Below are 26,672 nucleotides of genomic sequence, written 5' to 3'. Positions count from 1 at the left end.
ACACCCCCCAAGAAGAGCACTCAGATGACATTGTTGCTAATTATTCCACTGCTGAATGTTTTTGTGGAGGCATCCAAGCAAGGTCTCAGCTTACCTCCCGCATCTTCCCAGATGGCCCAAGCCCCAACTGCTCCCACAGCAGCTGCCAAACACAGTCTTTGCCCACATGCCTTTCAGATGCAATTATGTGTTGTCATACAAAATCTGTGATGCACTGAGTGCAGAGAGCCAGCAGAACACAAACTGCATTTTAATAGCAAAATAACTGACAGGGGAGTGACTGGAGAGCAGTGAAGGGGAAAGGGACCTGGGAGTGCTAGTGGATGGAAGTGTGACCATGAGCCAGCAATGTGCTCTGGTGGCCAAGAAGGCCAATGGCATCCTGGGGTGGATTAGAAGGGCTGTGGTTAGTAGGTTGAGAGAGATTCTCCTCCCTCTCTGCTCTGCTCTGGTAAGGCTGCATCTCAAATACTGTGTCCAGTTCTGGGCACACTCAGTTCAAGAAGGACCTCAGGGAACTGCTTGAAAGAGCCCAGCACAGAGCCACAAAGATGATGAAGGGAGTGGAACATCTTCCTTATGAGGAGAGCCTGAGGGAGCTGAGGGCTCTGTAGCTTGGAGAGGAGGAGCCTGAGAGGTGACCTCATTGCTGTTGATAAAGATGTGCAGGGTGAGCGCCCAGAGGCTGGAGCCAGGCTCTGCTGGGTGATGCCCAATGCCAGCACAAGGGGCAGTGGTGGAAGCTGAGGAGGTTCCATGGAAACAGGAGGAAAAACTTTTTCCCTGTGAGGGTGACAGAAGACTGGAACAGGCTGCCCGGGGAGGTTGTGGAGTCTCCCTTTGTGGAGATATTCAAGACCTGCCTGGATGTGTTCCTGTGTGACCTGCTCTAGGTGATCCTGCTCTGGCAGGGGGTTTGGACTGGATGAGCTTTGGAGGTCCCTTCCAGCCCCTGACATTCTGTGATTCTGTGACTGGGGCCAAATGCTTTATTCATGGTCAAAGCTCATTCACTGAACACCTCCTTGTCTTTCGCAGCCTAACTAAAGCTGGCATTATCTTTCTAGGCTGCTTTAGCCCAGTACAGCTGGAGTGAGAGCTCCTGCTCCCAAGTTAGGCAGACTGTGTGGTTTTGGTGTGAAGCAGGATGTGTGTGTGTGCCCATGGCTGAAAGGCTCCCAGGTGTGAGCCCAGCAGAGATCTGTGTGAATGTCAGCAGCAGTGCCTGGGCTGGGATTTTCTGAAGGCTGGCTGGAGGTCTGCGGCTGAAGGCTGCTTAGAGGCAAAACAGTGAGAGGGAGCAGACAGACAGGCAGCAAGATGTGCTGTTTGCCTGCCTGCCTGCTGACTCACAGCTCAGGGCTTTCCCCTGGGAGGGCAGGAGAATGGAGGTGCAGCTCAGCCCACAGCACAGGGTATGAAGGGACTCCTCCACAGAGCAGTGCCAGAGCAGTGCTGAGCAAGGCTGCTCAGCTTTTTCCCACGCAGTGCCAGAGCAAAGGGGAGCTTGGGTTCATGACACCCCACTGGGCTTATGATCTCTCAGCCCAGCAACTTTCTGCCCTTCACCTTGCACCACAGCCTCTAGTATGTGGGAAACTAGGCTGGGAAGAAGGGAGTGGAGTACAAAGGGTCACACAAAGGGTTTACTGGCCCTCATCTGGGACAACTCACCAGTGGCTCTGCAAACCCTGAGCCATGTAGGGACCAGAGGCATCTATAGCACTAACTTCATCTGGAGCTGTGCTATCAGGGATGCTGTCTCACTCCAGAATGCAAAGACACAGGGTGGAGGAGTGGTGTCACCTCAAGTGGGATGTGAAAATACAGCCACCTCAGGAAACTTTTCCTGGAGGACTTTCAGTCCTGTATCTGAGTTTTCCCAGAGAAGTGTCCTGGTTTCTGCATCTACTGAGCCTGTCTCTATCTCAGGGGTTACTCTGCAGGGGTTGTTGTCAGACAGGGCACAGCCACTGGTTTATTTTCTTGCCAGGTCTGGAGATCACTGACCTTCTCTGTTCCAGGTCTGGATGGATGCAGGCACTCAGATCCTCTTCTCTTATGCCATCTGCCAGGGGTGCCTGACAGCTCTGGGTAGCTACAACAAATATACCAACAACTGCTACAGGTAAGAGGAGCCTGGGCTCCTTCTATCCTTCTGCAAACTGGCTTCAGTAGTGCTTTCCCCTGTGAGTCAGCTCAGAAACAGGAGAGACTGGTGGAGGAATGAACTGGAGAGTGTCTCAAGCCACTGTGGTGACACCACAGACTGTGTCTGAGTGAGCAGGGGTGCCAGGGTCAGCTCTGCTGCCACTTGCTAGGCAGGGCAGGTGGTACAGAGGTGATGTCTGGGCCCTCTGTCTCCAGTGCTTTACTACATCAGGGTAATGTACTGCCAGTGGCATCTTGGTCCTATTAAGGAGATGAATCAAGTCTGCCTGGTCTCCTCCTTGCCCTTGAATTACAGCTCTGTTTTATCCATGGCCTGGCATGGAGCTCAGTGAAGCCATCAGGATCATGTCTGACACCTTCTGCAGCCCTCTGAGGAGGAGGACCTTCAGATTCCCTCCTGTGCTGATCCAGCATAGGTGGGAAAATGCCATGGTACTTGGAAAACAGCACTCACCTCTCCTGTCCTACAACAGGGGCTGCACTGATGCCTTCCTCTAATGCCTTGGGTGCCCACAGAGCTGTGAGTGAGCTCTGGCAGCTGTTCAGGCACGATCCTGGGCTGTGTGGTTTCCAGCCCAGCCCCTTCAGCTTGGTGCCCTGTTTGTGCAGGGACAAGTGCAGGTGCACAGACACTTCAGGACAGGTGGCACAGCACATTCAGCCTCTAGTTGAACACAGTCAATAAAGGCACTGTAGACACTGCCAGTGTCACGGGAGGGCTGTTGTTAGCTCCTTAGGCCTTGCTTTGTCAGATCTGCTTTCAGATTCTCCTCTTCTGTGACTGTTTACTTTAGCCACTTCTTCTCTTTTCTAATTTGCACTTTTCCACATTTTCTCTGTTGTTTTTCCTTATTCTTTTGACTCCTGTGAACTTTTTTGTTGCCGTGTCCCTATGTATATCAACGTGGCATCCTGTTCACAAGCCACTGACGGTGACTGTGCCACATAGAGCTCTTGAACAGGGGAGTACAAGGTGGGTAGCCTGATTTGTGGCTCTGTTCTGAGCTCTTTACTTCTGAGGGAGTTCAGAACAGCATTGATGTTGCCTGGTCCATACTGTTCCACTGGGAAAGTGACTGCAGAGGTGATCCTGAGTGGAAAGGTTCTGTAGTGGGAAATGCTGATTCATCTTTGCCCTTCCTCCCTGCAGGGACTGCATCATGCTCTGCTTCCTCAACAGTGCCACCAGCTTCGTTGCTGGCTTTGCCATTTTCTCTGTGCTGGGCTTCATGGCTCGAGAGCAGGGTGTGCCCATTTCAGAGGTGGCAGAATCAGGTGGGTTTGTCTGGGAAAGGTCAGCACCAAAGCCAAAGGGGAAGCCTGCTGGGGAGGGGACTGTTTGGAAGTGAAGCCCAGGATGTGGTCTATATCCTCCATGGCTATGGGTGTCTGCACCACTAGTGCTCCCCAGCACAGCCTCCAGCCTTGTGTGGGCAAGGAGCTGTTGTGGTTGGAGCTTTGAAGCAGTCTATAAGCTCAGCCTGTGCTGCAGGGTGGTGGTGGCAGGTGTTGGGGCACACATGGTCATCCTGTGGTCTGTTGGTAGGTCCTGGCCTGGCTTTCATAGCATATCCAACGGCAGTAACAATGATGCCTGTGTCTCAGTTGTGGTCCTGCCTCTTCTTCCTCATGCTGATCTTCTTGGGACTGGACAGCCAGGTATAGCAAACACCCCATCCTCATTCAACACAGAGGGGCTTGTTCTCAGCCTGAGCACTCCTTAAGGCCATGGGGGAGGATAAGGTGGTTATTTGCTTTGCTGGCAGCCATATGTTCCCCACAATGTCTGCAGCACTTTCACATTGTGGGAGCTCAGAGCCAGGCCTCATGGGATGCCAGTGGTTATGTGTGCTGGCGTTGTTGTTTCTCCCTGTGTGTAGATGAGGGTGTCCCAGATACATCCCCTACCACCTCTGTCCCAGCACCAAACCTCTGCATGCTGCAAGCCCAGCACAGAGCAGAGCAATCTGGGAAGGGGAATGGAGCTGTTTTCTTCCAGCTGCATCTTGCTAGATCAGTCCCTGTGTGCTCTCCTCACTTCTCTGTCCCTGTGTGCTCTCCTCACTGGTCTGCCCATCTCCTACCTGCCCACACCCCTGTTACACCAGGAGCAAAATGCAGCAGAGCACCGTGTGGAGGACAGTGTGCAGCCCTGGTGGCCCTTTTCCCAAGCAGCCTTGGCACATTTTGTTGTCTGAGGGGAGTGCTTGTTGTTAGGACTGAGCTCTGAACCCACAGTCCCTCACAGGGGGACCTCTCTTCCGTCACAGAATTTCCTTGTGCCATCTCAGCTGCTTCCTCACTCTGCTTGAGGGGCACAGTCTGCCCCTTGCCTCCCCATCCCTTGGCTATTCCTGCTGGGCAGCAACATGCTCTGCTGAGTTTAATGCAGTTCCTTCTACATCTCCTAGTTCATTCCTCCACCATGGGGCTGTACTTTTAACCCTGCAGGTCTGCAGATCTAGAGGAGACCTCACTGATTATAGTGAGTTGTGTTTGGGTTCCTAGCAGCTGCAGCTGGCCCTTGGTGGAAGTAATACTCCAAAACAGTAAACTTCAAGATTTGGGTAGCTGGAAGGAAAAAGAGCAGTGAGAGGGAGCGTGTCCTTGGGGAAGGGGAGAAACTGATTTCTCTGCCCTGTCTTCTGCTGCAGTTTGTCTGCGTGGAAAGTGTGGTGACCTCTCTGATTGACATGTTCCCAGAGCTGCTCCGGAAGAAGGGGCGTCGGGAGCTGCTGATCCTGGCCATTGCTGTCATATGCTACCTGCTGGGCCTGCTGCTGGTCACAGAGGTAAGGCAGGAGCAGCTGGGGTGTATGGCCAGGCACCAGCAAACTGCCAGAGTGCTTTGGAGGAGTGCGTAGGGGTGGCAAGCTGGTCTTTACTGCCCTGATCACCCTCCATTTCTAGTGCATTAGCTGGCACCTCTTGCAGCTTTCACTCTCTGTGACATCAGGGCACTTGCTGCAGAACTGTCTTGGTTTAAGGAGCAAGACAGATGCTCATTAAGCCTTCTCAAAGGAGTTACAGAAAACCAGTCCATACTGGACTGGGAAGAATTAGAAGTTTAAATGGAAGTATTAATCATGGCTACATACTGCAGTACAAAGCACATAAAACACACAAAATCCATAGTCCACCTTGGCCACAGTTCTCCACAAACCTCCTTAGGCCAAAGCTTCCCACCATCTTCCTCCAAAACAGGCCAAAAAACACAGGCCTCAAATGTACAACCCCCTTCCCCCCCCAGCCTCTGTGCCCTCCCCATTCCCCTCTGCCCCCCACACCCAAGTGACACAGCTACAATTCTGCTTGTTGGCTCCAGGGTGAGCCAGGCTGCTCCAGGCCACAACTGGCAGCACTGCCAAGGCTGAACCAGGCCTCACTCCCCCACACCAAACCTGAGATAAAACTCCGTGCATCCTCCCAGGAGCAGAGAGGGAGGAAGAAGGGGAAGACCAAACAGAAGTGGCAGAGTTCGTGGTGATGCAGGGCTTATGGGAATGAGATAACAAAAGATTACCCTTTCTGGTCCCTCTCCTGGACCTGGCTAGCCTCTGGCGTTTAAGACATCCCAGTGCCTTAAACCCACGACACTGAGCCTTCCACAGAGATGGTCCTGAAGGCCAGGGAGGCAGCCTGACACACAGCTTTGGGCAAATACCAGGCCTGGTGGCTGAAGCAAGCAGAGCTGCATGAGCAGAAGCTCTTCTAAGGGCAGTGATATTTACTGGCTGCTTTCCAGAGCAGCAGGAGGGGAAGCTGTAGGTAATGCTGCACTGAAGCCCTGTCTGAGTCAGTGGGAAGCCTGTGAGCCCTGGGGCCAGAAGGAGCAGAGCTGGTGGAGTGCTCCCTGCACAACATTTGCCCTGCTCTGCAGCTGACAGCCAAGCTCCTCTTGCTGCACAGTGGTGTGCTGTACTGTGCTGCACTGTGCAGGCACACTGCATGCTTGGGCAGGGGGCTTAGCACTTCTTTGTGTTGTCTCCAAGTGTTACATGGTGACAGCTAATTCCTCTCAGGCACTGCTGAATGATCTTCCAACAGGGTCCTGGCTAAGGGTTTGCTGAAGGCAGCTCCCACTGTGCTTGAGTGAGCTTTGAGTGAGGCTACGTTAAGGGTTCTATGGCTATTGCATGCCCCCTTCCATGGAGGCATCTGCTTCCATCACTGCAGAATGTCACCTCATACATGGTGGCACAAAGGGGTAGCTGCTCTGCTGCTCCAGCAGTGTTTAGAGTTTCCCAGCACTATTTGGAAGCATCTGCTTGACTTGTATTGGAGGGACTTTGTCTCTGAGCAAACACGTGGAAGTCTGAGAGGAGTCACCCACTGAGCTGTAGAAGTAGCTGATGGCAACTGTGCAGGGCTCAGCTTGAAGGGAATGACATCAGGGAACACACCCCCCTGCCACTGAAGGGTTGGACCTTGAGCAGCATGTGAAGATGAATGCAGCTGAAATGAGGCATCGGGATGTTCTGCACTGACATCTGGTCATTTGAAATGATGCTGATTTAGAACAAGCAAACAAACTGCCTCCTGCTCCTATGGCCATGGAAAACAGCCAGCCCCACAACAGCATAACATGGAGATGAAGTGTTCCCCTGCCACAGGTCTGACTGTCTTTTGGGACAGACTAGGGGCAGCCCCAAGAGAAGGCTCTTCTTCTCTTTCTCCCACCTGGTCTAGGTGCAATGTTTCTGCTGTTATTCTTCTGCTTTCCTCAGTCATTTGTCCCTCACATGAAATAGTCCTTCTGTGACTCTCTCTTTCCTGCCTCTTCAACAGGGTGGGATGTACATCTTCCAGCTCTTTGACTACTATGCTGCCAGTGGCACATGCCTACTCTTCCTCTCCCTTTTTGAAGTCATCTGCATAGGATGGGTGTATGGTAAGTGGAGAACAAAAACCTGTGTTACTCTTTCTTAAGGCAAGGGTGGGGGTGTGTAGGGCAGTGTTGAGAAGTGGGAGTGGATAGAAAAGGTCCTTAGGGGACACAGAAATGCTGTAATTGCCCTCTTTCTGGTCTGCTTTCCAACACCTTTTCTTGCACTGTTTCTTAACTGCTGCACATGTTTTTCCCCTCTCTGAAGGATCCTCATGTTCCTCAGGGAACCACCTTGCTGCTCTTCCCATCTGTCTTCTGAATTAGCAAAGCAGCCATAGAGGAGTGACTGCTCCTGTTTGGTCTCTGTTACTGTCTGCTCACATCCTGCTTTTATTCCCATCAGCTAATGTAGCCCAGAACACAGGGGTGCAGAGCTGCTGTGTGCTGCTTCTGCCATGATACAGCTGCCTATTGGCACAGGCTGTGCTGGCACTCCTTAAAGAAACAGGAGGAACTGCTTTGGCTGCCAGGGAAGTCTGCAGGTAAACTCAGAAGCAGCATTGAACTGATCTTCATGAACTATCAGAAGGAAAGCAACTGCTTGTTAGTCTGTGTGGTAAGAAGAGCATCCTGTGATACCCTACAGGAAGATCTCTCCCCTGCTGAACAGTGCATGAGCACACAGGCTGCAGGCCGTCTCCCTGAAGCTTGCCTCGAGGCTGGGTGGTCTTGGGCGAAGGGTCCAGCTGTGTGCGATGCAGAGCAGCTGCTCCCTCTCCTTATTTTCACGGAGCTGCAGCAGCTCAGTATCTGCAGAGATCTTGCAAAGCTGTCTTAGATGCCAGCTTAGACTAAACCCTCAACACATTTGCTGGCCTCTGGCTATGCCAAGCAACGTGGCCATGCTAACCCAGGGAAAAGATTGCAGGCATGAGCATCAGGATGTGCCTTCTTCAACGGCCAGGAGGGGCTGCTTAGGAAGGAGGAACATAGCAGAAAAGTTAGCAATGTTACTGTTCTGCCAACTTCTAATGACTTAGAACCAGAGAATGATTTAGGTTGCAAGGGGCCTTTGAAGGTAATCTGGTCCACCCTCCGTGGGACATTTTTCACTAGATCAGGTTGCTCAAAGCCCTCTCCAACCTGACCTTGAGCAGTTGCAATGGTGGCACATCCACAACTTCTCTGGGCAAACCTGTTCCAGTCTCAGCACCCTCGTTGTGAAAAATGTCTTTCTCATAGCCAATCTAAATCTATCCTCTTTTAGCTTAAAACCATTCCCCCTTTATCTGTCACTACAAACCGTAGTAAAAGCCTCTCTGTCTTTCTTACAAGCCCTTTTTATCTATTGAAAGGATGCAACCAAGTCTCTCTGGAGCTTTCTCTTCTCCAGGCTGAACAACTCCAACTCCCTCAGCCTTTCTTCACAGGAGAGGTGTTGCCCCACTGATCATTTCCATGGCCCTCTTCTGGGCCTGTTCTAACAGGTCCATGCCTTTCTTGTGCTAGAAGCTGCAGAACCTGGTGCAATACTCAGCTGGTTGTGCAGAGACCTCCAGAGATGGATGTCAAATCTGTTTAGCTCTGAAAATTTTCCCACTTGGCTCAGGGAAGCTTTCATCACCCACAAAATGCTGCAGCAAGGAGCTGCACAGCTGGGGCAGGTGTTCTGTGAGGAGCGCTCTCTTTGCTCTGAACCTGCCACCTCCTCATTTCATTGGGTGCCACCTTTGTCTTATTTTAGGAGAGACAGTGAACAGTCAGTGCCTGCCGGCTCTCTTTGGTGCTTAGAGCTTTAGAGAGGGTCCAGTGACTGTAGCACTGCTGCTAAAGGGGCAATCAATTTCTCCATGTACTTCATATAAAGCAGGATCCAGTTGCTAGGGTGGATGGATTTCACTGTTACTGAAATGGTGGCAAGTGCAGGTGCTTGGGCTTGACCTCTGGGCAATGCCAGAGAAACAGATCTGTTGGAAATTTTTTTCTGGAGAGATGCCCCACAAGGGAAACACATCTTAGAGCTTGCAATACCAGACCCTGGCCAGATGTTAATGGAGTCACCTTCTACACAGTCCCTGTGGGATTTATAGGGAATGGAGAGTTCCATCACCTGTGACAGGGCTTCATCACCTCCATGCAATTTTGCTTTAATGTGCAGAACCCCCCTGTCATTGTTACAGTCAAACATGTCACCTGCCTTTGCCCTGGTGGCCAAGAAAGCCAATGGGATCCTGGGTTGCATGAGGAAAAGTATGGTCAGCAGGGCTAGGGAGGTTGTTCTCCTCCTCTACTCTGCCCTGCTGAGACCACAGCTGCAATACTGTGTCCAGTTTGGGGCTCCCCAGTTCAAGAGAGACAGAGACCTGCTGGAGAGAGTCCAATGGAGAGCCATGAGGATGCTGAGGGGACTTGAGCATCTCCCCTGGGAAGAGAGACTGAGAGCCCTGGGGCTGTTTAGTCTGGAGAAGAGAAGGCTGAGAGGGGATCTGATCAATGTCTATCAGTAGCTGAGGGGTGGGTGTCAAGGGGAGGGGGCCAGGCTCTTTTGGGTGGTGCACAGTGATAAGACAAGGACCAATGGATACAAACTGGAACAGAGAAGGTTTCACCTCAACATGAGGAGAAACTTCTTTACAGTGAGGGTGACAGAGCCCTGGAGCAGGCTGCCCAGAGAGGTTGTGGAGTCTCCTTCTCTGGAGACTTTCCAAACCCACCTGGATGCATTCCTGTGCAGACTGCCCTGGGTGATCCTGCTTTTGGCAGGGGTTGGACTGGATGATCTCTGGCGGTCCCACCTCTAATGCTCTGTGATTCTATGAGAAACCCGTGGAGAGGAGCAGTGGTAGACAAAGAGCAGCACAAGACGTGATGCTGCCCCAGGAGCCTGGTTGAGGGAGGATGCATCTAGGGACTGAGAAATGGCCCTTCCCTCACCACCAGGGGGTCATTTACCTCACTCCATGCAGTCTGATTTTACTCTCTTGGTGTTCTGCTTTCCATCCACTGGGCTGATTCTGGTCCAAAGTTTAGTCAGAGGGCCAAGATGAGGCATCTTAGTGGAAAAAAAAAAAGTGCCTGGTGCCAATTAATGCTGTTGGGTTTTTTTTTTTTCCATTTCAGAGTTGGCAGGGCTGAGCCTCTTGCTTACACTGTGAAGAATTCCACCGTTTTTGCTTACACAAATATGAGCTCTGAGTTTCCCCTCTCCCTGCACATATGCCAACCACCCACCACTTGGCAACTTCCCTCTCCCTGTTCTCACAAAGATCTGAGGATTTCCTGGCATGCTGCTTTCTGCCTCTGGAAGGGTTGGGTGGCATCAGACCTGCCAAGTGTGCTCCATGGAGGGGAGTGCTGGAGATTTTGGTTGGGTATTTTTTAATCCCCCCCTTTTCCTCTCTCCCTTCCACTTTGGGACAGGCAGCCCTTACATAAGCAGGCATGGGGTTTGGTTTCTGGGGTTCACAACACGATCACAACAGGGATGATGTTCCCCAGGCAGCCACAGCAGGCACATCAGGCTTAGCTGTTCCAGGAGAAAGCGAGCACCGAGCATCTTCTCTCTCTGCAGAAGACCTGGGGCTGAAACCATCAGACCTGTTTACATAGATAAAGGAAGCTGATGCCAGTGGGTGCCTGTGGGTAGCCCCAGGCTGAGCCCATTTTGTGCTGGTATAAAATCTTTCTCTTGCTCTCTTGTCCATCTGTAGCACAGCTACCAAAAGCAGCAGCCTCCTTGTGCCTGCATCCTCCCTGCCAGGCTTGCTCTGTCCATGGCTTCACCCACTCCAATGCAGTGGCTGCAGGCAATCATGCACTGAGCTATGGATCACAAGGGTCCTATTCTGTGCAGCTGGTAGCCAAAGAGTGCAGAGTTGTTCCAGTGCCACAACACTTCTGCTACTGGCACTTTGCACAGCTTTGGCTCGATTGCTGCTGCTGTGGGTCTGAGACAGAGAGGGAGCAGATCCAGGCTTAAGCACTGTGGCAGAGAGCCAGGGTCACCTCCTGTTGAGGTCCTGGGGATGGAATCTGATAGAGATGAATGCAAACAAATGCAGATTTAAAAGGAAAGGCTTTCTGCATTGATGAGCAGAGCTGACACTGTTTAGGAACATTGCAAAAATAAAATCTTTGTCCCTTCCAGTTTGGGTATTTGCTGCTGTTATAAGCTGTGTAAAACAAAAAGGGCTCCAAAGGACCAGACACAAGGGTGTAAGCAAATCTCTGCTTGGGTTCATGTGCAATTGATTCCCATGAATTTATGCAGTAAAATGAACTGGTTTGTCAGAAAAGCATGCAGCAGCTGTGAGGGTATATGGCCAGCACTGGGGAGCTGGTACCAGCAGGCATGGGTAGCTGCCCTGTGCTGCAGACTGTTCTTGTTCTTGGGGAGTTTGGGATAACAGCAAATCCCCTAATCATCCTCATGCCCCACTGTTGCACTCTCTCCAGTACTGCCTTGCTCCTCTTGAACTGGAGCTGCAGCCTCACTGGGGCAGAGTAGAGGGGGAAGAGAACCTCCCTCAACTTGCTGGACACACTCTTCTTGATGCTGTTGGCCTTCTTGGCCACAAAGGTGCAATGCTGGCTTATGGTGAAGCTGTCTGTCAGCACTCTCAGGTCCTTCTCCACAGAGCTGCTTCCCAGCAGGTCAACCCCTAACCTGTCCTGGTGCATGGGGTTATTTCTCTCCAGCTGCAAGACTCTATACCAACCTTTGTTGAGCTTCATGAGGTTTACTGCTTCCCAGCTCTCCATCCTGTCCCAGGTCCCACAAAATTGCAGCACAGCCTTCTGAGGTGTCAGCCATCCCTCCCAGTTTTGTATTATCAGCAAACTGGGTGTTCCTTCACCCAGGCTGTTGATGAATGCCTTGAGCAGAACACCCAGGAACACCAGGCTGTTGATGAGGGCGTTGAAAAAAAACAGTCCTGACCCCTGGGGAACACTGCTAGCCACAGGCCTTCAACTAGACCCTGCTCATAACCCTCTGAGCTCTGTCATTCAGCCAGTTCTCAATGCACCTCACTGACAACTCACCTAAGCCACAATTCCTAAGCTGCTCTGTGAGGATGTCATGGGAGACAGTGTCCAAAGACTTGCTGAAGTAGAGGCCGGCTGCATGCACTGCTCTCCCCTCATCCACCCAGCTGGTCACACCATCATAGAAGACTATCAGATTGGTCAAGCCTGATTTCCCCTTTGTGAATCCATGCTGACTGTTCCTGATAATCTTCTTTTCCTCCGAATGTTCAAGAGATGACCTCCAGAATGAGCTGTTCCATCCATTTCCAGGGCTGGAGCTGAGGCAGACCTGCAGTTTGCTGGCTCCTCCTCCTTGCCCTCTCTGAAGACTGACCTGACACTGGCTTTCCTCCCACCCTTAGGTGCCTTTGCTTTTCTGCATGACCTTTCAAAACTGATGGAGAGTGGCTTAGTAACAACCTCAGCCAGCTCCCTCAGCCTTTGTAGGTGCACCCCATCGAGGCTCATGGATTTGTGGGTGTCCAGCTTGTGGAGGGGATTTCTAACCTCGACTCATGGAGAGTCTGCCTTCTTCCAGATTGTTGCTTCCAGGGACAGAAGGCCAGCCTTAGCAATAAAGGCCGAAGGAAAGAAGCCTTTCAGTAACTCCACCTTCTCTGTATCCCCTGTCACCAGGCTGCCCATCTCATCCAGCAGCAGGCACATATTTTGCCTGGTGTTCCTTTTGCTGCCTGAAAAAGCACTTCTTGTTGTGTTTGCCACATCCCAAGAGGGCCTTAGCTTTCCTTGTCACATCCCTACCTACTCTGGCAATGTTCCTGTATCCCTCCCAAGTGACCTTTTTCCACATTCTATGAACTTCCTTCTTCCATCTGAGTTTTTCCATCACACACCTGAGGCCACAGCATGTTTCTGTGGCAGCAGGGAATGGTGTAGGAGACTGTGCTCCGCTCATGTTCTACGTTTCAAGGCACGTCATTTGTGTCTCTCTCCTTTTTTTTTTTTTTCACTCTATGGCAGATTTTGGGTTCTTGGCAGAAGAAATGTTTATACCATCTCACTTTTCTCCTCAGTATATTTTCAGAAATGCTACCTGAAGCTTACTGGTGTTTATAGCGTGGAAGTTTCAGAGTTCTCTGCTGTAGTGTAGGCTGAACTCCCACAGGAAGCTGCATGCCCCTTGATATGCCACAGCTTGTTGCCTTTGCTTGAGGCTCCTTGTTAACTTGCCAGCTCAAGATAGGAACCATGAGCTATTGGAAGAACTTGCCTTCCTCAGCCTAAACACTTCCAAAAACTGGGCTTAAAAGAGTTTTCCTGCAAACATTAGTCATGGGATATAGAAAATAACCCAAAAACTTACAAAATAGAGAAAATCACACATAATGTGCTTTTAGAAGCTTTAAAAGACACAAAATACAGCAATTTGATTCCAAGATACAAAAACATAAATCAAAATAACCTCACCAAACCCCAAGCACTCACAGGTGGGGCTGGTCCTCCACTGGATACAGCACTGTCTGGATGAATGGCCCAGAGAGTGGTGGTCAGTGGAGTTAAATAGAATAGAATAGAATAGAATAGAATAGAATAGAATAGAATAGAATAGAATAGAATAGAATAGAATAGAATAGAATAGAATAGAATAGAATAGAATAGAATAGAATAGAACAGAATAGAATAGAATCAAGAAGGTTGGAAGAGACCTCAAGGATCATCGAGTCCAACCTGTCACCCTACACCTCATGCCTATCTAAACCATGGCACCAAGTGCCACGTCCAATCCCCTCTTGAACACCTCCAGGGATGGTGACTCCACCACCTCCCTGGGCAGCACATTCCAGTGGCCAACCACTCTCTCTGTGAAGAACTTTCTCCTCACCTCCAGCCTAAACCTCCCCTGGCGCAGCTTGAGACTGTGTCGTCTTGTTCTGCTGCTGGTTGCCTGGGAGAAGAAACCAAACCCCTCCTGGGTACAACCTCCCTTCAGGTAGTTGTAGACAGCAATGAGGTCACCCCTGAGCCTTCTCTTCTCCAGGCTAAACAGGTCCCAGCTCCCTCAGCCTCTCCTCATAGGGCTTGTGCTCAAGGCCTCTCCCCAGCCTTGTTGCCCTTCTCTGGACATGCTCCAGCAATTCAACATCTTTCCTAAACTGAGGGGCCCAGAACTGGACACAGTACTCAAGGTGTGGCCTAACCAGTGCTGTGTACAGGGGTACAATGACCTCCCTGCTCCTGCTGGCCAAACTATGCCTGATGCAGGCCAGGATGCCATTGGCCTTCTTGGCCACCTGGGCACACTGCTGGCTCATGTTCAGCTGCTGTCAACCAGTACCCCCAGGTCCCTTTCCACCTGGCTGCTCTCCAGCCACTCTGACCCCAGCCTGTAGCTCTGCATGGGGTTGTTGTGGCCAAAGTGCAGCACCTGGCACTTGGATTTGTTGAATGCCATCCTGTTGGACTCTGCCCATCTGTCCAGCCTGTCAAGGTCCCTCTGCAGAGCCCTTCTACCTTCTAACAGATCAACACCTGCTCCCAGCTTGCTGTCATCTGCAAATTTACTGATGATGGACTCAATCCCCTCATCCAGATCATCAATAAAGACATTGAACAGGATGGGGCCCAGCACTGATCCCTGGGGAACACCACTAGTGACAGGCTGCCAGCTGGATGTGGCACCATTCACCACCACTCTCTGGGCTCGGCCCTCCAGCCAGTTCCTAACCCAGCACAGTGCTGCTGTCCAAGCCACAGGCTGCCAGTTTGGCCAGGAGTTTGCTGTGGGGGACAGTGTCAAAGGCCTTGCTGAAGTCCAGGTAGACTACATCCACAGCCTTTCCCACGTCCACCAGGCGGGTCACCTGATCATAGAAGGAGATCAGGTTGGTGAGGCAGGACCTGCCACCAGGCACCAGTGGAGTTCCTCAGGGCTCAGCATTGGGACCACTTCTGTTTAACATCTTGATTGATGACCTTGATGAGGACACAGAGTGTGCCAGCAGAGAGTTCACAGATGACACCACGTTAGGTGGAAGTGTTGATCTGCACCAGGGTAGGGAGGCTCTACAGAGGGACTTGGATAGATTGGATCCATGGCCAACGTTACCAGGAGGAGCTTCCACAAGGCCAAGTGCCAGGTCCTGCACTTGGGGCACAACAACCCCAAGCAATGCTACAGGCTTGGGGCAGTGTGGCTGGAAAGCTGCTGGCAGAAAGGGACCTGGGGATGCTAATGGACAAGCAGCTGAATAGGAGCCAGCAGTGTGCCCAGGTGGCCAAGAAAGCCAAAGGCATCCTGGCTGGGATCAGAAATGCTGTGTCCAGCAGGAGCAGGGAGGGGATTGTCCCCTGGGACTCAGCTCTGGGGAGGCCACACCTCGAGTGTTGTGTCCAGTTTGGGCACCTCAGTCCAAGAGAGATGTGGAGGTGCTGGAGCCAGGGCAGAGGAGGGCAAGGAAGCTGTGAAGGGCCTGGAGAATAAATCTGATGGAGAGTGACTGAAGGAGCTGGGGATGGTTAATGAGACAAAGAAGAGGCTGAGGGGAGACCTCCTGGCTCTCTACAGCTACCTGAAAGGAGGTTGTGGAGAGGTTGGTGCTGGTCTCTTCTCACAGGTCATTAGTGATAGAACAAGAGAGAACAGCCTCAAGCTGCAGCAGGGCAGGGTTAGACTGGACAGTAGGAAGAATTTTTTCACAACAAGAGTGGTCAAGCATTGGAATGAGCTGCCCGGGGAGGTGGTGGAGTCCCCAAGCCTGGATGTGTTTAAAGGTGGTTTGGGTGTGGCGCTTGGGGCTATGGTTTAGGGGTGAGCCTTGTAGAGTAGGGTTCTGGGTTGGCCTTGGTGATCCTCAGGGTCTTTTCCAACCTGAATGTTTCTGTGATTCTATGATTCTATATATTTTGACCAGCCCAGCCTTCTGGTGTTAAGATACAAAGAAGCAAGGTCTCATCACAGTGGGATGAACACCCTTAATGGCAGAGTTCTTTTTTATCACCTAAGCAATGGAATTAAATTTCAATTAAAAAAATAGGATATTATTTCATCTCAGAGGTACTTAATTGGTAACCCTTTCTATGGACAGTCTATAGCCATTCTTTTGTCTAATATTGTTGCTGTATTTTACCTGAGGCAGTCTGATAGAATGTCTGTCTCTGGTTAGCTCTAGTCAGGAAGAAGTAAAGACATCTTATGAATGATTTTTTTGATTGCTCTTCATTCTACCTTTCTCTTTGGCTCTTGTTCCTTGAACATATCTCAGAGCTTACCACAAGGTCTGCTGAAGTCCATCCACATTACCCTGTCTCCTTTCTATACCACTGCAAACATTTTCTCTGTTCTCTTGGTTGGGAAGAGTCAATGGTAAGGGTCTGGAGACTGGTAGGGCTTCTAGATGCTCTTCAGAGAGGTGCACTCCCCTCTGGTGCACCGTAAGATTCAGGTGGGTCTGATGTATGTTGGATAACATAACCTGGTACCTGAAGTTAATGGTGAGATGAGGAAATCAAGCACTGACAGGACACCTGCCATGGGACAGTACAGCAGCACTTGCAGATGGCAGGTTTGGTTTCCAGCAGAGTTTGGATTGGCAGCACTTCTGAGCTTATGCCAAAAAAGAATATTCTGTGGGCAGCAGGCTCCTGAGGACAGGGGAAATGCCCAGCTCAGTGGAGATGCTTGGCATGACTTCCCTGGTGACAAAAGGGGGAGGGGTTGTTCAGTGTCCTCCTCTCTCTTTGTTTCTTTCACCATTCTGGGCTCACACAATCCACATGTGCTCAACCCATGAAAGTTTTCCCTTGCTGACCTGTTGTTGTAGGGTTAAATTTGCACACCCCAACAGAGATTCACCCCCAGAATGGAGGTTTACCCCCTGAGTAAATCACCAGACTAGCTCAGAAGTTTGGAAGCAAAATGAAGTATATTTACAGAATGGACTAAATATGAAATGATATCAGGTGGTAAGACAGGTACAAAATAAAAGTACATATGTTTACAGCTCAACAATGAGAAGTATCCCCCAGGCAGATTCACAGCCCCCTGGGCAGCCCAGAGAGAGACTGTTTCACCTCCCCTGTATCTCACAGATACAACAGAAGTCAGTTCAGCCAGGAGAAGGTCAGAAGGGAGCTAGAGCAGCCAAGCAAGCAAAGAAGCTGCAGAGAGAAAAGAGAGGACTGTATAGGACATTGCAGGGCCAAGGAAATTCAATAAATTCATCACTATTTACCTTTGCTTAGCCTCTTAGAAAAATTCATCCAGCCCCTGAACTGAATTCCCTGGAAGGATCTAGTTCTGATCTACAAGCATAGCTTTCAACTGTAGCACCTGTAACTCAGTCTCCCCTCCTTGCCTTGTGCAGCTCTGAAGGCACGCGTGCTGCATCCTCTCCTTTCTAGCTGCTGCTGCCTGGGGGACAGAGCATTTCTTCTGTGTGAAACTTTGTGGTAGCTTATGAGTGAGGTCAGAACCCTTCCTCTGGGCTTAACCACCCTGGGCCCCATCAGCACCCCAACAGCTCCTGCCAGCTGCGGTGTTCCTGGGACAGACAGACTTGTGCCAGGACCAAGAGAGTTTGGATTTTCTGTGAGCATTGACTGAAGGAAAGAGCAAGGATCTGACCTCTGCTTTGTCTCTCTGCTGCCTGGGGGCAAGGTGCCAACCGCTTCTACGACAACATAGAGGACATGATTGGCTTCCGGCCATGGCCCTTGATCAAGATATGCTGGCTGGTGTTCACCCCGGGGCTCTGCCTGGTAAGTGGCACACTGTGACTGCATGGCACACTGCATGGCACACTGACTGCATGGCACACTGTGACTGTGTGGCACATTGTGACCTCATGGCACACTGTCACTGCATGGCACACTATCACTGCATGGCACACTAACTGCATGGTGACTTCATGGCACACTGTCACTGCATGGCACACTATGACTGCATGGCACATTGTGACTTCATGGCACACTGTCACTGTATGGCACACTGTCACTTCATGGCACATGGCCAAGGGCAGCCTGGGTGGGGGCAATCCCAGGCACAGGAGTCAGCTGGGTGAGGAGTGGCTCCAGAGCAGTCTGGAGGAGAAGGACAGGGGGTGTCAGTTGGTGACAAGCTCAGCATGAGCTGGCAGTGTGCACTCGCAGCCCAGAAGGCCAGGTGTGTCCTGGCCTGTGTCAAAAGGCATGTGACCAGGGCAAGGGAGATGATTCTGCCTCTCTGCTCTGCTCTTGTGAGACCCTGCCTGGAGCATTCCATCCAGTACTGGTGCCCCCAGCATAAGAGGGACTTGGAGTTGCTAGAGTCTGCCCAGAGGAGGCCATGAAGATGATCAGAGGGCAGGGGCACCTGCCTCATGGGGACAGGCTGAGGGAGCTGGGGCTGTTTAACCTGGAGAAAAGAAAGCTGCAGGGAGTCCTTAGAGCAGCCTTGCAGTACCTGAAGGGGGCTACAACAAAGTCAGGAAGGGACATTTTACAAGGGCTTGTAGTGACTGGACAAGAGGAAATGGATTGAAGCTTGAAGAGGGCAGATTGATATTGAAGATGAGGAAGAAATTCTTTAGTGAGGGTAGTGAGACACTGGAACAAGGTTGCCCAGGGAGGTCATGAATGTTCCCTCCCTCCCTGGAGGTGTTCAAGGTCATGCTGTATGAAGCCTTGAATGACCTCATCTAGTGGAAGGTGTCGCCCATGGCACGGGGTTGGAATTGGATGACCTTTAAGGTCCCTTCCAACCCAAACTGTTCTATGAATCTATGAATCTATTATCCTGGATCCCTAGGTTCTCAGTAGAAAAGGTTGATTTGTCTTCAAGGTGCTGCTGTAATTTTTCCAAACTGCTGTGGAGAAGCAGAAGCTTGTCCAAAGCTGAAGCAGCTATTCATTTCCTTTGCAAGACCTTATCTTTTCCCTGGAAAATGAATTGAGCCTGGAAAAGCACTTGTTTGCTGTGAAGGCAAACGCAAATGTATGCTCCAAGTCTGGAGAAGCTTTTGACTAGAAGCCCAGTGAGAATCAGCCTGTTCTGAAAGGCTTGCTTCAGCCTGTGTTTCTGTGACCTCCTGTGGCTCAGAAAGGTCCTTCCACAGCCATTTGCTTTCTGTGTTATTAAATCTCTCACAAAATTTCTCTGGCAGCTGTGTTTAAGGACAATGCACCCTAAGTCAGGCAAGTTCTTGTCTGTTGTATCCAGTCCTGCTCCACTGGCTTTTGCATGATTTCTGTGCCAAATTCTGCTCCTGCATCTGACATTGAGATTTGTTTCCTGTGACTGCAGTGGAAACAGAGATGGGCTTTATAGCTACAGCTTTCAGAAGATTGTAGGCCTTTGTCCTCAGGCTCCAGCCCGAGCTGACTGTTGGCAAAATTTTCAAAGCCAGCCTGATGCAGCCCAAAGAGAGCTCCGTGGCCAAGAGGAGTAAATATGTGCCCATGCAGTAGTTCTGGGGGCCTTCTGCTTTTGAAATGAATAAACTACTGCCTTGGTGTTGCTGAGTCCTCAGAGCCACTGCCAGCTTGGCTTAGGTTGAACTCTTAGGAAACCTGAAGTCTTTATACTGTGGAGAAGTCTTGCCCTTCCTCCTTGTACAGTCAAGCATGCACCAAGCTCTGCCTCACTGCAGCTAGAAAGATCCATGCTGGCTCTTAAGGGACCTACAAGAAAGCTGGGGAGGGACCTTTTAGGTGTCAGGGAGTGATAGGACTGGGGGGAATGGAGCAAAACTAGAAGCGAATAGATTCAGATTGGATGTTAGGAAGAAATTCTTCCCCATGAGGGTGGTGAGACACTGGAACAGGTTGTCCAGGGAGGTGGTAGAAGCCTCATCCCTGGAGATTTTTGCAGCCAGGCTGGATGTGGCTGTGAGCAACCTGATGTAGAGTGAGGTGTCCCTGACCATGGCAGGAGGGTTGGAACTGGATGATCCTTGAGGTCCCTTCCAACCCTGACAATTCTATGATTCATGCAAGACATCAGAGTCATTGCCACCCAGCTGTTCCTGTGGGACGGGCAGCTGCCTGCCATGGCTCCAGCCATGTCTGTGTTTTCTCTTCCTCAGGCTGTCTTCCTGTTTTCCCTGATCAAGTACAAACCCTTGAAATACAACAATTCCTATGTGTACCCACCCTGGGGCTACGTGGTGGGCTGGTTGATGGCACTCTCCTCCATGGTCTGCATTCCTCTCTATGCCATCTTCATCCTCCTGAAGACGAAAGGACCCCTGAAGCAGGTACTGGGATTGTGGTCACTGGGCATCCAGTTGCTGCTTCCTTCAGGTGGCTTGTGAGAAAGGCCCCAGGGAAGATGCACATCTCTCCTCTGAAAAGGAAGGGGAGTGGGAGTGGTCTCTCTTCAGAATGCCCTGTAGCTCTTGCTAGCAATGTGGAGGGCTTGGAGAGTTTCAACAGAGCTTCCAGGGTGATCACCAAATGTCTCATCATGGTGGTGCACTGTGCTTAGCACAACATGGAAACACACCTTTGCTTTCTCTCTCCTTACTGACTGGTGCCTGTGCAAACGAGGGGCAAGACTCAGATGTGCATGGTCTTTAGTTGTTGCCCCTGCTTCCTTTTTAGTCCTGTGTCAGGACCATGTTGTTCTCTCTGAAGAAACGACAAGAAAAGACGTGTGGCTGTTCAAGAGGACGTGCTCTCAGAGCTGTACAGGGATACTCTTTGCCATGCCCAAGCCTATCCTCTTTCCTTGTAGACACCTTGTCCTGGCAAGAAGTATGTCTAGGCAGATGGTGTCATAGAGATGCCACACCTCATGGCCCATGAAGGAATCACAGAAACATTCAGGTTGGAAAAGACCCTCAGGATCATCAAATCCAACCATTAACCCTACTGTACAAGGTTCACCCCTAAACCATAGCCCCAAGCACCACATCCAAACCACCTTTAAACACATCCAGGCTTGCAGACTTCACCACCTCCCTGGGCAGCACATTCCAGTGCCTAACCACTCTTGCTGCTGGAAAAAAAATCTTCCTGCTGTCCAGTCTAACCCTGCCCTGCTGCAGCTTAAGGCTGTTCCCTCTTGTTCTATCACTAATGACCTGGGAGAAGAGACCAGCACCAACCTCTCCACAACCTCCTTGCAGGTAGCTGTGGAGAGCCATGAAGTCTCCTCTCAGCTTCCTCTTTTTTCAGGGAACCCCCTGAGTGATGCACAGTGCATATAAATTTCTGTGTGTTTTCTCTGCTGGTCCTTCCACATCCTCACTGACTGTAGACTCACCTGCTGGTTGGGGTGGGGAGCAGGTGAACAGGGGACAGGAGCATCCCTGGGGCTTTAGTGTAGGTGTGACAGTCACATTGTGGGGTCTTGAGGAGGAGGAACCTTCACTGCCAACAGTCAGGGAGGGCTGGGTGCAGGATGTACTCATTGGCTCCCTTGCCTTGGAGGAGGTGCATCAGAATCTGTAAGGCTCAGCCCCCAAGGGCTTTTATTTGCTGTTTGGGAAATGTGGCTTAATAGGGAGTGACAGGAGTTGTGGCAGAACTGGCCAATGTCCATCTCAGGCTCAGAAGAAAAGACAGGAGCAGCAGCACTGAGTCTTCAGTAAGAGAATGAGAGAAGCATAGGCTTTACAGGTAGGGAGCTGGGGGAAAAGTAGGGTGCTGTGAAATAGTTCTTGTTCAGCTGCCTTGGTCCTGCTGGTTGCCGTCAGTGGCCATGAAGAGATGACAAGGTTAGGAGGGAGCTGGCACCTGTGCACCTGCCAGTATGAGGAATTCCAGGTGAACCCTGTGCCAAGGTGATGTGAAACAATTTGCTCCATGTTCACACCTTGAGTCCTGCCTCTTGCAACCCTCTCCTGTGCTTCAGGCCATTGAGTGGTAATGCCCTTCCCTATGGAAAGTTTGAGGAGTCTGCCTGTGTGGCTGGCAGAGCCTGGCTGCCCACAGCTCATAGGTTTCATTTGTCTAAAGAAGGAGCTAGTGCTGTCTGGATGGCCTGCCTGCTAAACAAGCAATGTTTCTCACCTGTTGCAAAGTGCTTTGAACCTTTGGATTGAAATGTTGCTGTGAGTGGTGTTTGTGCTTATGTTTACAGCACATCCAAGGGATTCATTTGGCCAATTTCTAACTGAAGGGTTTTCTGTTTGCCCTGGTGTAGAGTATATGAGTTGTAATTTCCAGGAGCTTCTCAGCTGACAGTTGACACAGTTTGTTGATGATGCCAAGCTGACTGGTGCAGCTGACAAGACTGGGGGACAGGATGCCATGCAGAAGGACCTAGACATGCTGGAGAAGTGAGCTCAGCTGAATCTCTGGAGGTTCAATAAGGCAAAGTGCAAGGCCCTGCACCTGGGCTGGGGGAGTTCTTGTTATCAATACAGGCTGTGGGGTGATGAGTTTGAGAGCAGCCCTGCAGAGATGGACTTGGGGGTACTGGTGGATGAGAAGCTGGACATGAGCAGGCAACGTGAACTTGCAGCACAGAAGGCAAATCACAGCCTGGGCTGCATCAAAAGATGTGTTGCCAGCAGATCCAGAGAGGTGATTCTGCCACTCTGCTCTGCTCTGGTGAGACTTCACCTGGAGTACTGTGTACAGGTCTGGAGCCCTCAATATAGGCAGGACATGGATCTGATGGAGAAGAGGGCCCCAAAGATGATCAGAAGGCTAGAGCACCTCTCCTACAAAAGCAGGCTGAGAGAGTTGGGGTTGTTGAGCCTGGAAAAGAGAAGGTGCTTCCTGGAGCAGTTGCTCCTGTTTTGCAGAGTTTCTCAAAATGTACCTCTTCCCTTTTTTCAGCCATACCCCAGAAATGTAGTGAATTAATTTCCTGACACAGATGCTTCCAGGCATGGTGCCTTTCAGCTGGATATTGCAAACCATTCACTGGAAGCAAGATTATAAATGGCAATTATGATCAGTCCCTGAGACAAACTGATTCTCCTTGTCACACTCAACTGACCAAGAAACACAAATGTTGTTTCTTAATGTGTCTGATTAAGACAGCTCAGGCTCCATAGACTCGCAATGAGCAGCTCCCAGAGCAGCTGCAGGCTGCTCTTTTCAGAAATCATGGGGTGAATACTTTTGAATAAATAAGCAAAATCCAGAATTCTGGCAGGCACTTCACAAGGAGCAGAAGCACTGAAGTTAATCGAGTGAGTCATGGGTGAATTGCCTGTACTGCTTCTGATGTACTTTGCAAGAGAGGAGCATGAGAGAAGCTGCTCTGAACAGCTTGTAGTGGGGAAAGTTAGCAGCTGGGCAAAGCCAGCGTTCAGCAAAGTGAGACACTGGCCCCGGGAGCTGGGCACGTTGCTTGGCTTTAGGAGGGGGAAGGTGAGTGGTACCACAGGGCCTTCAAGAATGGGATGAAAAAGACCACTAACTCACAGCAGCTCTCTCTGCAGGTGTCTAGGTTTAGAGGGAGCAGACAGAAGCTCTCTTACCCCTCCCCAAAGGAGTAAAAGGAAATGCTCGACACAGGACTGTAAAGGATGGAAGTTGAAATGGCAGTGCTGTTCACAGCTATATACAACAGTACAAAAACCCAGAAAAATACCCCCAAATAACCAACAGTTCACACTCAACCTTGGCCCTGCTCTCTAGCCTGGTCTTCTCCAAAACCTCACTAGGGCATCACCTTCCAAAACCTGTCCCCCACCCAGTCCTCAAAGCTGCCCCCATACCTCTCTACCCCCCACCACCTCTGGGCCCAGATGGCGTAGAACAAATCAGCTTTGCCCGGACCACTCGCAGGCCACTTAAGGCCAAAATCCTCCCCTGAAATACCAAACAAGAGATAAGGTCTGGCTGGGAGAAGAGAGAGAGAGGAAAAAGGCAGAATTGATTCTGCAGTTGGTTTATATAGGGAAGGGAGATGCATACTGATGGGAATGAAATAACAAAAGATTGCACCTCTCTGGGACGTGAAGGACTTTCAACTCCATGGTTAAAACATCCAAGTTCATAAACCCATAAGAGCAGGCCAGAACCTTTGAGCCAAAGGACTCCAAGTTCTTTGCATTTGTAAAGAATCAGCTCCCCAGGTTTGATACAGCAGTCGTGTGTGCATGCGTGTGTGTATGTGTGTGCGTGTATGTGCGTGTGTGCGTGAATGTGTGTGTGTGCATGTGTGTCTGTGTGTATGTGCGTGTGTGTGTGTATATGTGTGTGTATGTGCGTCTGTGTGTGCGCGTGTCTGTATGTGAGTGTGCACGTGTGTCTGCGTGTGTGTGTGGGGGTGTGTGTATGTGTGTGGGGGGGGTGCGCACATGTGTGTATGTGTGTGTATGTGTGGGTGTGCATGTGTGTGTGCGCATGTGTGTGCGTGTGTGTGTGTAGGGGGTGTGTGTGTATGTGTGTCTGCGTGGGTGTGTGTATGTGTGTCTGCATGTGTGTCTGTGTGTATGTGTGTGCTTGTGTGTGCGTGTATCTGTGTCTGTGTGTATGTGTGTTTGTGTGTGCGTGTGTGTATGTGTGCATGCATGTGTCTGCATATGTGTGTGTGTCTGTGCGCACATGTGTGTGCGTGTATGTGTGTGTGTGCATGTGTGTATGTGTGTGTGCGTGTGTATGTGTGTGTATGTGTGTACATGTGTGTGTGCATATGTGTGTGTGTATGTGTACATGTATGTGTGTATGTGAGTGCATGTGTGTGCATATGTGTGCGCGTGTGTGGATGTGTGCGAGTGTATGAGTGCGTGTATGTGTGTGTGTGCGTGTATGTGTGTATGTGCATGTGTGTGCGTGTGTGTATGTGCATGTCTGTGTGTGTGCGTGTATGTGCGTATGTGCGTGTGTGTGTGCGTGTGTATATGTGTGTGTGCGTGTGTGTGTGTATGTGAGTGTGCATGTGTGTGTGTGTGTGCGTGGGTGCGTGGGTGCGTGGGTGTGTGTATGTGTGTGGTGGTGTGTGCGTTGCGCATGTGTGTGTGTATATGTCAGTGTGCGTGTGTATGTGGGTGTGCATGAGTGTGTGTGTGTATGTGTGTGCATGTGTGTATGTGTGTGCCTGTGTTTATGTATGTGTATGTGTGTGCGTGTGTGTATGTGTGTGCGTGTGTGTATGTGTGTGCATGTGTGTGTATGTGTGTGTGCGTGTGTGTATGTGTATGTGTGTGCGTGTGTGTGTATGTGTGGATGTGCGCGTGTGCATGTATGTGTGTGTGCGTGTATGTGTGTATGTGTATGTGCGCGTGAGTGTGTGTGTGTGTTTGCGTGTGTGTATGTGTGTGTGTGTATGTGCATGTGTGCACGTGAGTGTGTGTATGTGCATGTGTGCGTGCGTGTGTGTGTGTGTGCATGTGTGTGTGTGTGCGCACGTGTGTTTGTGCATGTGCGTGTGTCGCAGCGTGCCAGCACCACGGCATCGGCATTGCAGAGCACAGAGGCAGATAAGGGCAGGTAGCTGCCCTCTAACATCTGCATCACTGCAGTCTGGCTGGCTGGAAGAAGGGAGATGGGATAACCTGGGCGCAGGGACAAGTCTGTGGAGAGAATGCTTTACCAGGGTAATGAGGTAGGTATCACCTGCCAGCCTGTTTTGGACCATAGCAGGAGATGCCCAGCATTTTCTGATGGTCAGAAGGTTCCACAGCTCCCACCAAAGCCAGCAGAAAGCACAGGTAATTCACACATGGGGGAAAACTGACTTTATGGGGTTTTTCCCATGGCCAGAGGAAATATCTATGGGGCTAATCCCTTGCATACTTCCTCCTAGAAATACATCTGTGAGTTGTCAGTCCACAGCTCAGCTTCGAGCCCAGGAGTGGAATCATTGCCATGGAGAGCAGTCACGGCAAGCCTGCTCTCCTTCCTTTCCCGTTCACAGCCATTCAGCAGGAGAGAGAACGGGAGCTGGGAGCTCTCTGGATGCCTTTGTCGCCAGCAGTGGCTGTGGCGCACTCTCGGGTGTCACTTCGTTATCAGCCTGACTAACGAGGCCTCCCTCCCTCCCGCAGCGGCTGGCGCAGCTGATCGCCCCAGCGCAGGACCTGCCGCAGCCCAAGCGAGGCGCGGGACGGGCCGGACTGCAGCGCCAGGGATGGGCACCCCCGCTCCAGGAGGTTGTCAGCATCACAGAGAGAGAAACCCACTTCTGAGGCACTAGGGACGGCTCCTCCATACCCTGGACTGCTCTCTTCTTCCCAAAGTGGTTTCTTTTCTCCTGGGCTCTTCCCGTCTCCGCTTCACGTCTGAGACAAGTGTCTGGGATATCCTCTCCCAGCCAGCTGGCTGCACCCACCGGGGACAGCGTTTCTTTGAACACCCTGGGGATAACTCTCCCTGTCAGCACATGGGGAGAGAGCAACACTTGTCAGAAATGTCCTCCAGGTCTGACACCGGTGGGGAAGAGAAAAACATTTCATTACCAAAACAAAGCAACCGACCCAAACCCTAGCAACAACAAAAGAAAAGGAGGAGAACCAAAAGCTATCATGTTGGGAGGAGGAAAGGAAACCACAGTGGTGAGAGAGAGTAGAGAGTAAAGGCGTGCAGGAGCAAAGATAGGGATGCTAAGGCACTAAGTGATGGGATATTAGCACAAGGGAATGAGTAAGTTGGTTCAGAAGCTGGAGGGTGACAAAGGAAAGTGCATTACTAGGTCACCTTTCTACAAGGGAGAGAGAGCCAGGAACATATCATAGGCAGTGATAAAAGGAGGCTGCAAGGCAGTCAGGGGTTCAGTTGTCACTGGAAGGGAAGAGAGGAAGCA

General features: G+C 50.9%; 1 protein-coding gene across 1 annotated transcript in view; it reads left to right on the top strand.

Moving 5' to 3' along the window:
* The window catches only part of LOC128971422 (sodium- and chloride-dependent betaine transporter-like), a 40,252-nt gene extending 14,194 nt beyond the window's left edge, over positions 1–26,058 (top strand). Inside the window, exons 7-14 of the mRNA XM_054386969.1 lie at positions 2,025–2,128; positions 3,323–3,447; positions 3,719–3,831; positions 4,827–4,964; positions 6,961–7,063; positions 17,646–17,746; positions 20,050–20,220; positions 25,918–26,058. Of these exons, the coding sequence (XP_054242944.1) occupies positions 2,025–2,128; positions 3,323–3,447; positions 3,719–3,831; positions 4,827–4,964; positions 6,961–7,063; positions 17,646–17,746; positions 20,050–20,220; positions 25,918–26,058 (996 nt within the window). The remainder of the gene's footprint in view (positions 1–2,024; positions 2,129–3,322; positions 3,448–3,718; positions 3,832–4,826; positions 4,965–6,960; positions 7,064–17,645; positions 17,747–20,049; positions 20,221–25,917) is intronic.
* The last annotated feature ends 614 nt before the right edge of the window (positions 26,059–26,672 follow it).

Source organism: Indicator indicator, chromosome 14 (assembly GCF_027791375.1).
Source record: "Indicator indicator isolate 239-I01 chromosome 14, UM_Iind_1.1, whole genome shotgun sequence".
Lineage (NCBI taxonomy): Eukaryota > Metazoa > Chordata > Aves > Piciformes > Indicatoridae > Indicator > Indicator indicator.
This window is presented reverse-complemented; position numbering and strand designations above follow the sequence as displayed.